This window comes from Pseudorca crassidens, chromosome 19, assembly GCF_039906515.1.
Source record: "Pseudorca crassidens isolate mPseCra1 chromosome 19, mPseCra1.hap1, whole genome shotgun sequence".
NCBI classification, from domain to species: domain Eukaryota; kingdom Metazoa; phylum Chordata; class Mammalia; order Artiodactyla; family Delphinidae; genus Pseudorca; species Pseudorca crassidens.
Genome location: NC_090314.1, coordinates 51733964 through 51749615, shown reverse-complemented (window position 1 = coordinate 51749615; position 15652 = coordinate 51733964). Strand labels below are relative to the sequence as shown.

The following is a 15652-nucleotide window of genomic DNA, read 5'->3' as shown; positions in this document are numbered from 1 at the left end:
TGGAACTGTGTGTGTCTTAGTTTCACCTGCGTCTCCGTCCTCCATGCAGCTGGGTTAATTTATGGGGGCCCAGACCACCTGAAATGTCTCCGACAGGCTCATTACCTATTCCAGTCTGGGGGGAACTTGGAGTTTGGATACTTTCATGACAGTTGTACAGAAATTCACACAGATCTGGGGTTTGCTTATGTGGAATTTGGTGTCATGGCCCCCTGTGGATTTGGGTCTCCTGTTTCTGGCTTAGGCAGAGTTGGGGACCATGAGATGGGTGCACCTCTTGAGCAGTATCTCTGGGGCTGAGCAGGGCTCCAAGTCCACCTTACTGAGGTGGACAGGTGGAAGAAAGACCCCCCCCCCATGTGCTTTAGCCACTGCCCAGCTTCTCTCCCGCGCTCCGTTTTGCAGCTGGTGTTTTTTACTCGAATAGAAGGGTGTGTGTGTGCGGGGGGGGCGGTAGCCTTGGGTAGGGGGTGTTCCCTGGCGGGTGCCTGGAGTGCTTAGGGTGTCGGGGTATCCAGGGGGTCGGCGTGTCGGGCTGCCACCGTGTAGGGGCGGGGCTGCCGGGCACCTCGGCCACCCGTGTGTGCGTCTCGGAAGACCTGAGCCGCGCCGTTATCACTCCTCCCGAATCACTAATTGTTTCGGGGCTTTACGAGTGCCCACTCATCCGTTGTCTGGAAAGTGCCTGTCTAGCGGGCTGGAGCCGCTCCCACTGCAGCCCCGCGCGCCTGCAGACGGCTTTGCAAAAAGACCCCCGGGACCTGAACTCAGCGCGCGTGCTCGGGGAAGGCTGCGCAGCCGGCTTGTGGGATCTTGTCACCCCACCCAGCCCTCTGGCCCCGCCTCACTCGGGGTCGGCACCGCCTCCGCGCGCAGTATTTTGGCGGCCGGCGCGCTCTGTAGCGGGGCCGGCGCGCAAGGTCGGAGGTCGTGGGGCGGGGCCGGCGTTATTGCCGTCTTCTCTGTCTCAGCAATCTTGAGCGTTTGGTGCCTCGTGTCCCACGCCCCGCGCCCCGCGCGCGTCTGGAGCCGGCTGCGAGTCTGCGGGCACCGTCCGGCCGCCGAGGATGGCCTTGAGCGAGGAGCCGGCCGTGGGCGCCGTGGAGGATTCGGTGGAGGACCGGGCGGAGGATGCGGCGGAGGACGCGGCGCTGGCCTGCTGCGCCTCTCTCGAGTCGTTCGGCGAGAGCGCGGAGACGAAGGAGCTGCTCGGCCGCCTACCGGCGGTGCTTGGAGACCGCGCGGCCCGGGAGGGCGCCCTGGAGCGGTTCCGGGGTGTGTGCGGGCCGGAGGAGGGAAGGGGGCAGCGCAGGCTGTGCAGGTCTCCTTTCTTGCGGTTCCAGACACGGGCGCGCGCGTGAGAAGTGGAGAGGGCAGTGGGCCTCCTGGCCGACCTCCGTCAGGAGGGGGCGGGTGGACCTCCCTTGGGCGGCTCGTCTCCAAGTTCTGTCTCCAGCCTGCCCTGGGACCACAGCAAAGAGCATTTCTTCCGAGACAGCTGTGTGGACAGGGCAGTGGGAGCAGGAGAGGCGAGAACAGGTTGGAGCGGGCGGGGGCCGGGCTGGCTGTGCGGTTGTGGGTCCCCCACCCAGAGCCTTAGCTGTAGGCAGCGCCCATGGCTCTGCCAAGACTGTGCAGGACAGCGCAGGATGTCGGATAGGCGCACCGTAGGATGCTTGGTCATTAGTCTAGGTTCTCCAAGTTTAGACGGACCCTTGTAGTTGTCTATAACGGGCAACTTCCAAATGACTCCTTAGGATCCCGTGGTTAGATAACTACGTAGGGTTTTGTGATTCAGTAAAACCGTCCTCGAGGACCCTTTTAGGTAAAGAAATTTCTATATAATTTTGTCTTCATGGGTTTGTAATGACAACTCTGAACTTCAGGAGGTGTCAGTGTGGCTGGCTGAGTGGAAAGAGCACACACTTCGGCAACTCAACCCTGGGCTTGAATACCCCTCTGCCACTTGGGCTAGTTGCTTGATTGTGCTGATTCTCTGGCTGTCGGCTGCGGTTAGCACTGAAAATACCTCTGGCGTAGAACTGTCCTGAGGGTGAGGTGTATATCCAGGGACCAGTGAAAGCCCACTTTCCCATTCCTAGGGAGTGGTCAGGTGTGGAGGTGTGTGGTGCATAAGAACTGCCGTAACCCAGGTGGTCATGGGATCTGATAGGAGCAGTTCTAGCTGCTGGTAGGAGTGGAAACCAGGCTGCATGGGATTAAGGAGGCCGTGGTGTGAGGCCTGGGAGGGCACATGGCTTGGTGTGTGTGGCAGAGGAGAGTGAAGGGTGTGGAAGGTGTGTGTCTAATGAAGGGGAGAACTCAGCTTGGCTGTCAGCAGGCCGTGAAGGAAGGAAGAAGCGAGGACCTGAGAGGAAGGTGTGCTGAGCAAGCAGAGGGCAGAGGCCAGGGCACAGTGGCCCTGAGGAAGTGGGTGGGTGGGGGCTCACTTCAGTTGGCCTGTGCTCTTGGGAGCTGCCCTGCAAGTCAGCGTGGGAAAACTCGAGTGTTTCCCAGGCTCATGTGCATGTTAATTCTCACATTGTTTTTCTTTTTAGCAATAATGGACAAATATCAGGAGCAGCCTCACCTGTTGGACCCACACCTAGGTAAGAATAGAGGCTGAGGATTTTGATTTTTGATCGTTCAGTTACAGATGATCACAGAGGCCTTGGTGCATGGAGTGTGTGTGTGTGTGTGTGTGTGTGTGTGTGTGCGCGCGTGTGTGCGCGTGCGCGCGCGCGCCTGCGCACAAGCAGAGGGTATCAGGATAAAGTGCCCGGGCCTTACTGGTTAATGGGGCCTACAGTAGTAACACCTGCTCCTGGCAGTGAACTTGAGAAGGAGGAAGGTAGCGATAGTAATTTCAGTTGAAGGGCAGCATGGTATGGGGGTTGGGATCACAAACCCCGGGGCTAGACCACCTAGATTTACATCCCAGCTCTGCCACTTAGCTGCTCTGTGCCTGAGTTGTCCGCCCGTGATATGGGGTCATCAGCGCTGCTTGCCCCCAGGGCTGTGGAGATCTTAGACACATCACCAGGGAGACACCAAGGGTTAGCCTCAGTGTGAACACAGGTGCCTTTTAAAAAGTGGGCTGGTGCTGTGCGTGCTGGTTTTTCTTTTTTAACAGGTTTTGTAGAAGGTAAGTTTTCTGAACTCTCAGCTATCTCAGGCAGAATAAATACATTTCATGCGTGGTTGGCAGCTTGGCTGGGTGGGGATGGAAGGCATGGGTCCATCGTCTTCCCTCATCCAGTTATGCCATGTCCAAATCTGAGTTTCTTTTTCGGGAGGCTTTTCTAGAACCTCATATTTTAGGAGGGTATGACTCGCGCTAGGCTTTTTTTCTTATGCTGGGCATTAGCTGGACGATTTTAGGCTGAAGACTTGCATCCTTTGGTACAGGGAGCTTTACTTCTGGTGTGTTTTTGATCGTTTCTCTGTTCTGCCTTCTTCTGGTGTGCCTGTGAATTTCCAGGAGTGATCCTCTGGGTCCCTAAGCTTTTCCCTTATAGTTCTGCTTTTGGATCTTTGTTTTGCATGTAGAAGATGTTCTTGAATTTATTTCGACAGTTGTTTTTACTTTATAAGAGTGCTTGTCCTTGGTTTGGTATATTTCAAAGTTGTCTTACAGGTCCGGTTTTCCTCCCTGGGGAGCACACACCCAGCTGCTGGGCCCTGTGGCCCTGTGAGGAGGGTCCTGCTGTGGGCCTCCTAGCGCAGAATTACCTTTTGAGTCAGGCACCAAGCCTGGTTTCCAGCTCTAAGCCCTTCAGCCTACTCTCTTCAGGACACCTCTGTCCAGGATAGCTCTGTGCAGTGATGGAATGTTCTAGATCTGTGCTGTCTGGTAAGGTCACCACTAGCCACATGTGACTGTGGAGCACTTGAAGTATGGCTCGTATGACTGAGAAACTGAATTTTATTTTATTTTTTGTTTTTTTCTTTGAATCTTAAATTTTATTTGATTTAAGTTAAAAAAACCCAAATATGGCTAGTGACTGTGGTATTCTCCATTCGCAAGAGTAAACCTTTAGGGCTTCCCTGGTGGCACAGTGCTTAAGAATCCGCCTGCCAGTGCAGGGGACACGGGTTTGAGCCCGGGTCTGGGAAGATCCCGCATGTTGCGGAGCAGCTAAGGCCGAGTGCCACAACTACTGAGCCTGCGCTCTAGAGCCCGCGAGCCACAACTACTGAAGCCCGCGCGCCTAGAGCCTGTGCTCCGCAACGAGAGAAGCCACTGCAATGAGAAGCCCACGCATCGCAACGAAGAGTATCCCCCGCTCGCTGCAACTAGAGAAAGCCCGTGCGCGGCAAGGGAGACCCAACACAGCCAAAAATTAAATAAATAAATTTATTGAAAAAAAAAGTAAACCTTTAGTCTTCTGCCTGTATGGGCACGGTACTGTGGCCTGGAGCCTTGGACCACTCCTCCTGTTTTCAGCCCCACCTTTGTCCTACCCTGGGCTGACCCCGGCACCTCAGGCCTCTGGCCTCCCGGCTGTGACCCACCGCTGGGCTCTGCTTCTGTACTTCCCCTGTGCAGCTCAGTTACAACTTGGAAGTCACTGCTGAAGTCTCTTAGCTACTGTTTCTTCTGTTTTCTTTTTCCTTGTGGATTTGTTTCTCTTTGTTGATTTACTGGGGTTTGGAGGTGGGGGGTTGCTGAGGGAAGCACTGGAATCACCTGCTTTCCTGGTCTCTGTTCTTCCGTGAGTGCTGTGCTGTCTTTCCGAGTCTCTCTGAGCTGAGTTCTGGCTGTTCTCTATTGTTCCCGAGGTTCTCCTCTTTCCCCTGGGGTCAGCTTTTCTTTGTAATTTGATCTTTTCATCTTGCTGGTTCTGTCCGTGTTTCAGACCAAATGGATGCAGACAAGGGCTCCTCTGCTTCTGTTTTGTAAGTTGGAGCATTTTCTTTTTCTTTTTTTGGGGGGGTGTTTTTTTTTTTGAATTATTTATTTATTTTTTTATAGAGCAGGTTCTTGTTAGTTATCTATTTTTTTTTTTTTTCGGTACGTGGGCCTCTCACTGTTGCGGACTCTTCCGTTGCGGAGCACAGGCTCCGGGTGCGCAGGCCCAGTGGCCATGGGTCATGGGCCCAGCTGCTCCGCGGCACATGGGATCTTCCCGGACCGGGGCACGAACCCGTGTCCCCTGTATCAGCAGGCAGACTCCCAACCACTGCGCCACCAGGGAAGCCCCTAGTTATCTATTTTATACATATTAGTGTATATATGTCAATCCCAATCTCCCAATTCATCCCCCCCGCCGGCCAGTTTCCCCCCTTGGAGTCCATACGTTTGTTCTTTACATCTGTGTCTCTATTTCTGCCCTGCAAACTGGTTCATCTGTACCATTTTTGTAGGTTCCACGTGTATGCGTTAATATACGATATTTGTTTTTCTCTTTCTGACTTACTTCACTCTGTATGACAGTCTCTAGATCCATCCACGTCTCTACAAATGACCCAATTTCATTCCTTTTTATGGCTGAGTAATATTCCATTGTATATATGTACCACATCTTCTTTACCCATTCGTCTGTCGATGGGCATTTAGGTTGCTTCCATGACCTGGCTATTGTAAATAGTGCTGCAGTGAACATTGGGGTGCATGTGTCTTTTTGAATTATGGTTTTCTCTGGCTATATGCCCAGTAGTGGGATTTCTGGGTCATATGGTACTTCTATTTTTAGTTTTTTAAGGACCCTCCATACTGTTCTCCATAGTGGCTGTATCAATTTACATTCCCACCAACAGTGCAAGAGGGCTCCCTTTTCTCCACACCCTCTCCAGCATTTGTTGTTTGTAGATTTTCTGATGATGCCCATTCTAACTGGTGTGAGGTGATACCTCACTGTAGTTTTGATTTGCATTTCTCTAATAATTAGTGATGTTGAGCAGCTTTTCATGTGCTTCTTGGCCATCTGTATGTCTTCTTTGGAGAAGTGTCTATTTAGGTCTTCTGCCTATTTTTTGATTGGGTTGATTTTTTAATATTAAGCTGCATGAGCTGTTTATATATTTTGGGGAGTAATCCTTTGTCCGTTGATTCATTTGCAAATATTTTCTCCCATTCTGAGGATTGTCTTTTCATCTTGTTTGTAGTCTTCTTTGCTTTGCAAAAGCTTTTAAGTTTCATTAAGTTCCATTTGTTTATTTTTGTTTTTATTTCCATTACTCTAGGAGGTGGGTCAAAAAGGATCTCGCTGTGATTTATGTCAAAGAGTGTTCTTCCTATGTTTTCCTCTAAGAGTTTTATAGTGTCCGGTCTTACATTTAGCTCTCTAATCCATTTTTTGTTTATTTTTGTGTATGGTGTTAGGGAGTGTTCTCATTTCACTCTTTTACATGTAGCTGTCCAGTTTTCCCAGCACCACTTATGGAAGAGACTGTCTTTTCTCTATTGTATATCCTTGCCTCCTTTGTCATAGATTAGTTGACCATAGGTGCGTGGGTTTATCTCTGGGCTTTCTATCCTGTTCCATTGATCTATATTTCTGTTTTTGTGCCAGTACCATATTGTCTTGATTGCTGTAGCTTTGTAGTATAGTCTGAAGTCAGGGAGTCTGATTCCTCCAGCTCCATTTTTTTCCCTCAAGACTGCCTTGGCTATTTGGGGTCTTTTGTGTCTCCATACCAATTTTAAGATTTTTTCTTCTGGTTCTGTAAAAAATGCCACTGGTAATTTGATAGGGATTGCATTGCATCTGTAGATTGCTTTGGGTAGTATAGACATTTTCACAATATTGACTCTTCTAATCCAGGAACATGGTATATCTCTCCATCTGTTTGTGTCATCTTTGATTTCTTTCATTGGTGTCTTATAGTTTTCTGAGTACAGGTCTTTTACCTCCTTAGGTAGGTTTATTCCTAGGTATTTTATTTTTTTTGTTGCAGTGGTGAATGGGATTGTTTCCTTAATTTCTCTTTCTGATTTTTTGTTGTTAGTGTATAGGAATGCAAGAGATTTCTGTGCATTAATTTTGTATCCTGCAACTTTATCAAATTCATTGATTAGCTCTAATAGTTTTCTGGTGGCATCTTTAGGATTCTCTATGTACAGTATCATGTCATCTGCAAACAGTGACAGTTTTACTTCTTCTTTTCCAATTTGTATTCCTTTTATTTATTTTTCTCTCTGATTGCCGTGGCTAGGACTTCCAAAACTATGTTGAATAATAGTGGCAAGAGTGGACATCCTTGTCTTGTTCCTGATCATAGAGGAAATGCTTTCAGTTTTTCACCATTGAGAATGATGTTTGCTGTGGGTTTGTCATATATGGCCTTTATTTTGTTGAGTTAGGTTCCCTCTGTGCCTACTTTCTGGAGAGTTTTTATCATAAATGGGTGTTGAATTTTGTCAGAAGCTTTTTCTGCATCTATTGAGATGATCATATGGTTTTTATTCTTCAGTTTGTTAATATCATGTATCACATCGATTGATTTGCGTATATTGAAGAATCTTTGCATCCCTGGGGTAAATCCCACTTGATCATGATGTATGACTCTTTTAATGTGTTGTTGGATTCTGTTTGCTGGTATTTTGTTGAGGATTTTTGCATCTATATTCATCAGTGATAATTGGCCTGTAATTTTCTTTTCTTGTAGTGTCTTTGTCTGGTTTTGGTATCAGGGTGATGGTGGCCTCATAGAATGAGTTTGGGAGTGTTCCTTCCCCTGCAATTTTTTGGAAGAGTTTGAGAAGGATGGGTGTTAGCTCTTCTCTAAATGTTTGATAGAATTCACCTGTGAAGCCATCTGGTCCTGGACTTTTGTTTGTTGGAAGATTTTTGATCACAGTTTCAATTTCATTACTTGTGATTGGTCTGTTTATATTTTCTATTTCTTCCTGATTCAGTCTGGAAGGTTATACCTTTCCAAGGATTTGTCCATTTCTTCCAGGTTGTCCATTTTATTGGCATAGAGTTGCTTGTAGTTCTCTCTTAGGATGCTTTGTATTTCTGTGGTGTCCGTTGTAACTTCTCCTTTTTCATTTCTAATCTTATTGATTTGGGTCCTCTCCCTTTCTTTCTTGATGAGTCTGGCTAAGGCTTTATCAATTTTATTTATCTTAAAGGACCAGCTTTTAGTTTTATTGATCTTTGCTATTGTTTTCTTTGTTTCTATTTCATTTATTTCTGCTCTGATTGTTATGATTTCTTTCCTTCTACTAACTTTGGGTTTTGTTTGTTCTTCTTTCTCTTGTTCCTTTAGGTATAAGGTTAGATTGTTTATTTGAGGTTTTTCTTGTTTCTTGAGGTAGGCTTGTGTTGCTATAAACTGCCCTCTTAGAACTGCTTTTGCTGCATCCCATAGGTTTTGGATTGTCGTGTTTTCATTGTCATTTGTCTCTAGGTATTTTTTTGATTTCTTCAGTGATCTCTTGGTTATTTAGTAACCTATTGTTTAGCCTCCATGTGTTTGTGTTTTTTACGGTTTTTTTTCCCTGTAATTGATTTCTAATCTCATAGCATCGTGGTCAGAAAAGATGCTTGATATAATTTCAATTTTCTTAAATTTACCGAGGCTTGATTTGTGACCCAAGATGTGATCTATCCTGGAGAATGTTCCATGTGCCCTTGAGAAGAAAGTGCAATTTGCTGTTTTTGGATGGAATGTCCTTTAAATATCAATTAAATCTATCTGGTCTATTGTGTCATTTAAAGCTTGTGTTTCCTTATTAATTTTCTGTCTGGATGATCTGTCCTTTGGTGTAAGTGAGGTGTTAAGGTACCCCACTATTATTGTGTCACTGACGATTTCCTGTTTTATAGCTGTTAGCAGTTGTAACAGCTGTATGGAGAATCCTTCATTTACCTAAGTATTTGTTCGGAGTTTGGTCCCTGGTGAGTGATTCTGGGGCTACAGCGATCGCAGACCCCTCCCTGCTTTGGGCCCCACTGCACCTGCTGACTCTGCGCTCTCCTTGGCTGTGCAGGTGGGCATTTATGACATGGCCTTCTCTGCCTGCTTGATTTGGAGCTGCCTTTCTCCCAGAAGTCCTTTTTTTTTTTTTTTTTTTTTTTTTTGATGTGGACCATTTTTAAAGTGTTTATTGAATTTGTTACAATATTGCTTCTGTTTTATGTTTTGGTTTTTTTGGCCATGAGGCATGTGGGATCTTAGCTCCCTGACCAGGGATCAAACCCACATCCCCTGCAATGGAAGGCGAAGTCTTAAACACTGGACCACCAGGGAAGTCCCTCTCCCAGAATTCTTTACAACCGCTTTCTCCCTATTCTTGCAGCTGGTCAGGACTTTCCATTTTGTGCAGCTGTACTTTTATTTTACTGGGTCTTAGGAGCAGTGAGAGGCAGGTGTGTGTAGACTCCTGTTTTGTCCAGTTTTGTACTCTTGCAAGTAGCCCAGCAAACATCCTTAACACACCTCTTTGTGCAATTTCCAGATACTTTGTTAGAGTAATTTTCAGGAAGTGGGAGTGGTGGGCTTTTGATACTTCAAATTCACCTCATGTTTCCATCCACAGTATATCAAAGTGTCCTTTTCTTTACATTGTTGCCAAGACTGGATTTAAATATTTGAAATCTTTACCAACATAAAGTTATCTATTAAAGGATGAAAAGGGATCATGTGCTTTTATTTTGCATTTTGTTGTTTGCTAGTGAGGGTGAATTTTTTTTTTAACATTTATTGTTACATTTGTACAGTATTTTCTCCCTTTGTGAATTGTCCATTCTTATCCATTCACTCAATGTTTTTACCTTGTTCTAAACAATTTTTAAATGAATCAGTTAATTTAATCATCATAGTAACCTCGTAATACTTGTGGAAGGTCATCATTATTATTATTAATTTATTTTTTTGCACATTCAGTTTATTTAAAAATTTTTTAAAAATTATTATTTTTTAAATTTTCAGCTGTGTTGGGTCTTTGTTGCTGGGTGCAGGCTTTTCTTTGGTTGCGGTGAGCGGGGGCTTCTCTTCATTGTGGTGCGCAAGCTACTCATTGTGATGGCTTCCCCTGTTGTGGAGCATGGGCTCTAGGCACACAGGCTTCAGTATTTGTGGCATGCAGGCTCAGTAGTTGTGGCTCGCGGGCTCAGTAAACTGTGGCTTGCAGGCTCTAGAACACAGGCTCAGTAGTTGTGGCCCACAGACTTAGTTGCTCCACAGCATGTAGGGTCTTTCCAAAGCAGGGCTTGAACCTGTGTCCCCGGCACTGGCAGGCGAATTCTTAACCGCTGCGCCACCAGGGAAGTTCTGGAAGGTCATTATTATTAACCACAGTTTACAGAGAAGAAAATGCAGTAGAGTTCTGAGAGGTTAACTTACCCAAGGACATACAGCTAGTTAGTGTTCCAGCCAAGATTTAAATGCAGACAGTCCACTCAGACCCTCAGACTGAAGATGATGAGAAATCTACAAGTTCTCAAGGCTGTTTTAAACAAATGCTTTAAAAATTCTCTAAATTCTGGATTCTAGGATTCTTTGATCAGCCCTGTCTTCTTTCTTCCTGGGAAAGCTTGCAAGCCTCGTGAGTGGTAACTGAAGTTTGGTGGGTACTAGGTGAGGGCCAGGTACAGGGAAAATGCATCTGATGTCTGAGACGTGAGCTTGCCTGAGGCTGGCAGTGCTGCAGGGGAAGGGCAGGGCAGTGGGCTCCCCAGGCCACCTTTTATGGTCGATCTTGAGTTCATGGCAGTTCCCATTGGGAATGCCCATTGCTCAGGAGGTGAAAGGTGGTGTGACCCTCGTCTCTCTAAGTCACAGCCTTGGACCTGTGGCATTGCCTTTATTCTTGCCCGAAACCTGTCTTCATAGTGGATCACAAAATAGTAACACTTACTGTGAGTTGTTCAGAGTGATCTGAATGAGTTTTGAGAGTTTAATGTAAAGTGAACTGGAAAAGGTTCCTTTTAGAAAAAGGAAACAATAGTCGTGGATGCTGGTCCTGGACCTACTTCATGATGTTTGCTTTTTCCTTTTAATGTTACATAGTATATTTTGTGTACTCAATTTTAAAATATATGTATATTGTCAACTATCAGTCTCTTCTTTTGTGTTTGGCCTTTGGTAGTTTGCTTTAGAAGTTTATTTTTCGTATTCCTATTGTGAACCTCATTTGTTGAACGGTCCAGCAGGCTACCGCCAACCCTAATGTGAAATGCCATTGTAAATGTGTGTTAAATACTCACATATATCGGCCTTTGTTTCTAGCCTTTCCGTTCTGTTCCCTTAATCTAGCTCTATGCTCTTTTATCCTTGTTTTGGTATGCATTAATTGCATTGTAATTTGTTTTGTCAGAAATCGACCTTCTTACTTTTCTCACTGTTGTCTTGCCCTTTCATTAATGCAGATGCACTTCAGAATTATTTTATCATGCCCGGAAAATTCTTTTGAAATTCTATTAAATCCACAAATTCATGTAGGGAGATTCGACATCTTTACAAGATTGAATTTTCCTCTCTAAGAACATAGTATTGTGTCTCTAAATTATTCACATCTTTTGTGTCTCTCAGTAAAGTGTGGTAGTTTTCTTTAGGTGATTCCTGGGAACATTTTTTTAGGTTTATTTCTAAGTACGTTTTTTATCTTTTATTGCGCTTGTGAAACTGTCTGTTAGGTTTTCTAACTGATTTTTGCTGGTGTACAGCGAAAGTATACTTTGTATACTTATTTTGTAAATGGCAACACTGCCATGGAATATATGTATACACACGTATTTTAAAAAATAACAGCTTTGGGCTTCCCTGGTGGCTCAGTGGTTGAGAGTCCGCCTGCCGACGCAGGGGACACGGGTTCGTGCCCCGGTCCGGGAAGATCCCACATGCCGTGGAGCGGCTGGGCCTGTGAGCCATGGCCGCTGAGCCTGCGCGTCTGGAGCCTGTGCTCCGCAATGGGAGAGGCTGCAACAGTGAGAGGCCCACGTACTGCAAAAAAAAAAAAAAAAAAAAAATAACAGCTTTATTGTGATATAATTTATATACCATAGGGAGTTCCCTGGTGGTCCAGTGGTTAGGACTTGATGCTTTCACTTCAGTGGGCCTGGGTTCAATTCCTGGTCAGGGAACTAAAATCCTGCAAGCTGCACGGCACAGCAAAAAAAAAAAAAAAATATTTTTACATACCATAGAGTTTACCCTTTTAAATGTATACGTGTTTTTTAGTATATCACAGAGTTGTGCATCCATCACCACTAATTCCTGACCATTTTCATCACTCCAAAAAGAAACTCACACTCATCATCAGCGGTCACTTTCTATTCCCTCTCCGTCCAGTCCCTGGTAACCACGATCTGTCTCTGTGGATTTGTGTATTCTGTGCATTTCGTATAGTGGAATCAGGCAATATACGGTCTTTTGTGACTAGTGTCTTTAACTCAGCATAGTGTTTTCAAGGTTTAGTGTGTAATGGAATACTTCACTACTTTTTCAGTTTCTTTTGAGTTTTCTAAAAAGGTAAGTAATTATATGGTTTTTAAATAATGTTAACTTGATCTCTTTATTCATGGTATATACCTTTTTATTCTTCCTTTAAAATTTTTTTAATAGTTAACTTTATTGAGATATAATTTACGTACAATAAAACACACCCTTTTTTTATTGTTTGTTTGTTTTTGTTTTTGTTGCGGTACACGGTCCTCTCTCTCACTGTTGCGGCCTCTCCTGTTGCGGAGCCTCTGGATGCGCAGGCTGAGCGGCCATGGCTCACGGGCCCAGCTGCTCCGCAGCATGTGGGATCCTCCCAGACCAGGGCACGAACCCGCGTCCCCTGCATCGGTAGGCAGACTCTCAACCACTGCACCACCAGGGAAGCCCCCAAAACACACCCATTTTAAATATACAGTTTGAGCTTTGCAGATGTATGCACCTTCCCTACTATTAAGGTGTAAAACATTTCCAGCACCCCAAGAAGTCAGTTTATGTCCCTTTGCAGTCAAGACCCCCACCCTGGCCCTGGGCAACCAGTGTTCTACATACTCTCTGGTTTCTTCTGTTGAAATAGTATTTCTGAGACTCATCCGTGTTGTTGCATGTGTACCAGCAGTTTGTTCCTTTTCTGTTGAACCGTACTTTATTCTTTCACTTGTTGATGGGCTTTTGGGTTGTTTCCAGCTTTGGGCTGTTACTAGTGCTGCTATGAATATTCACAGACAATTCTTTGGGTGGATGTATGTTTTCATTTCTATGTAAGAGTGGAATTGCTGGGTGTATAGTAAAGGTGGGTTTTATGATAAACTGCCAACATGCCACGTTTTCGTAAAGGTTGTATGTACCATTTTACATTGCCAGCAACAATCTATGAGAATTCCTGTTGCCCTACATCCTCAACAGCACTTAGTATTGTCAGTCTTCCTGATTTTAGTCATTTTAGTGGGTGTGTAGTGGTATCTCATTGTAGTTTTACTCTGCATTTCCTAGGTGCAAATTGCAACCTTTTACAGTTATTAAGACTTGTAGCCCAGCATATGGTTCTGTTTTGTTCAGAATTCCATGTGTACTTGAGACGAATGTCTTTCTGCTTTTGGTTGGAGTACTCTATAAATGTCATTTTTTTTTTTTTTTTTGGGGGTACGCAGGACTCTCACTGTTGTGGCCTCTCCCATTGCGGAGCACAGGCTCCGGATGCGCAGGCTCAGCGGCCATGGCTCACGGGCCCAGCTGCTCTGCGGCAAAGGGGATCCTCCCGGACCGGGGCACAAACCCGCGTCCACTGCATCGGCAGGCGGACTCTCAACCACTGCGCCACCAGGGAAGCCCTATAAATGTCATTTAAATAAGGTGGTCAGTAGTGTTATTTGGGTCTTTTATGTCCTTACTGATTTTGTTTTCAGTTGTTCTATCAATTCTTGGGAGAGGAGTATTGAAATCTTCAGCTCTATAGATTTGTCTCTTCCTCCTTTCAGTTCTCTCAGTTTTTGCTTTATCTTGAAGTTCTTTAATTTCATGTATGCTCTTGTAGGATGGTTAAGTCTTCATGATGAATTGATCCTTATATCGTTATAAAATGTCTTCTTTGGGAATTCCCTTGCTGTCCAGTGGTTAGGATTCTGCGCTTCCACTGCAGGGCGCCCGGGTTCAATCTCTGGTCAGGGAACTAAGATCCCGAAAACTGAGTGGCACGGCCCACCCCAGAAAAGTTCTCTTTATCTCTGTAATAGTCCTTGTTCTGAAGTCTGTTTTGTCTGATACTGATGTGGCCTCTCCAGCTTCCTTATAGTTAGTGATTGCTTGGTGTATCTTTCTTCTCCCTTTTACTTTTTTTGTTTTTTAATAAATTTATTTATTTTTGGCTGCGTGGGGTCTTCGTTGCTATGTGCGGGCTTTCTCTAGTTGTGGCGAGCGGGGTCTGCTCTTCGTTGCGGTGCGTGGGCTTCTTATTGCAGTGGCTTCTCTTGTTGTGGAGCTTGGGCTCTAGGCGTGGAGGCTTCAGTAGCTGTGACACGTGGGCTCAGTAACTGTGGCTCGTGGGCTCTAGAGCACAGGCTCAGTAGTTGTGGCGCACGGGCTTAGTTGCTCCGCGGCATGTGGATCTTCCTGGACCAGGGCTTGAACCTGTTTCCCCTGCATTGGCAGATGGATTCTTAACCACTGCACCACCAGGGAAGTCCATCCCTTTTACATTTAACTAGCTACATTTTTATTTTTAAAGTGCATTTCATGTAGGGAGAATGTAGTCGGGTCTTCCTATTTTTAAAATTCAATTTGGTAATCCTTGCCTTTTAATTGTAGTGTTTAGGTAATTTAATGTAGCTCTCAATTCTTGCTCTTTGCTTAGTATTTGTCCCATCTATGTTTTGTTTCTTCTTTACTCTTTTGCCTACCTTCTTTTGTATTAATTTAGCATTTTTTGGTATTTGATTTTGTTTCCACTGTCATCTCATTAGCTGTTCCTTTGTTTTATATTTTTAATGATCGCTCTAGGATTTACAATACGTGTCCTCAATATGTATCACAGTCTGCCTTCACATGATGTTACCCTGTTTCATGTATAATGTGAGAGCCTCATAGCAGGACTCCCATCTCCCGTCAGTTTGTCATACATCTTGCCTCTGTGTATGTTGTAACCTTACAGTGTATTGTTTTTACTTTAAACACAGTTATTTTCCAAGGAAATTTAAAAATGAGAAAAAAGTCTTTAATATTTATCCATGTTTTACTATTTCCATTTTATTCTTTGCTTTCTGTAGATTGTAGTTTTCTGTCTGGTAGTTATTTTCTGCTTGAAGAATTTAACATTTCTTCTCGAGTAAATCTACTGGTGTTGAATTCTTTCAGCTTTTGTTTGACAGTTTGCTTCACTTGCATTTTTTAAAAAAAATTATTTATGCTGCGCCACTTCTTAGTTGTGGCATATGGGATCTTTTTTTTTTAGTTGTGGCACGTGGACTTCTTAGTTGTGGCATGCTGGGTCTTTAGTTGAGGCATGCAAACTCTTAGTTGCAGCATGTAGGATCTCGTTCCCTGACCAGGGATCAAACCTGGATCCCCTGCAATGGGAGCACGGAGTCTTACCCACTGGACCACCAAGGAAGTCCCTTCACTTGCATTTTTTTTATTTTTTCACTTGCATTTTCGAAAGATATATTGCTGGTTATAGAATTCTAGGTTGACAGTTTTTTCTTTCTGCATTTTAAAAGATATGGCTTGGTTGGTTCTGATTGGTTCTTTTTTTTTCAATATTTAT

General features: G+C 44.8%; 1 protein-coding gene across 1 annotated transcript in view; it reads left to right on the top strand.

The window, feature by feature from the left end:
* Window positions 1–941: 941 nt before the first annotated feature.
* The window catches only part of TBCD (tubulin folding cofactor D), a 177067-nt gene continuing 162356 nt past the window's right edge, over window positions 942–15652 (top strand). The window contains exons 1-2 of the mRNA XM_067716312.1: window positions 942–1275; window positions 2559–2609. Coding sequence (XP_067572413.1) covers window positions 1068–1275; window positions 2559–2609 — 259 coding nt within the window. The 5' untranslated portion in view covers window positions 942–1067. The remainder of the gene's footprint in view (window positions 1276–2558; window positions 2610–15652) is intronic.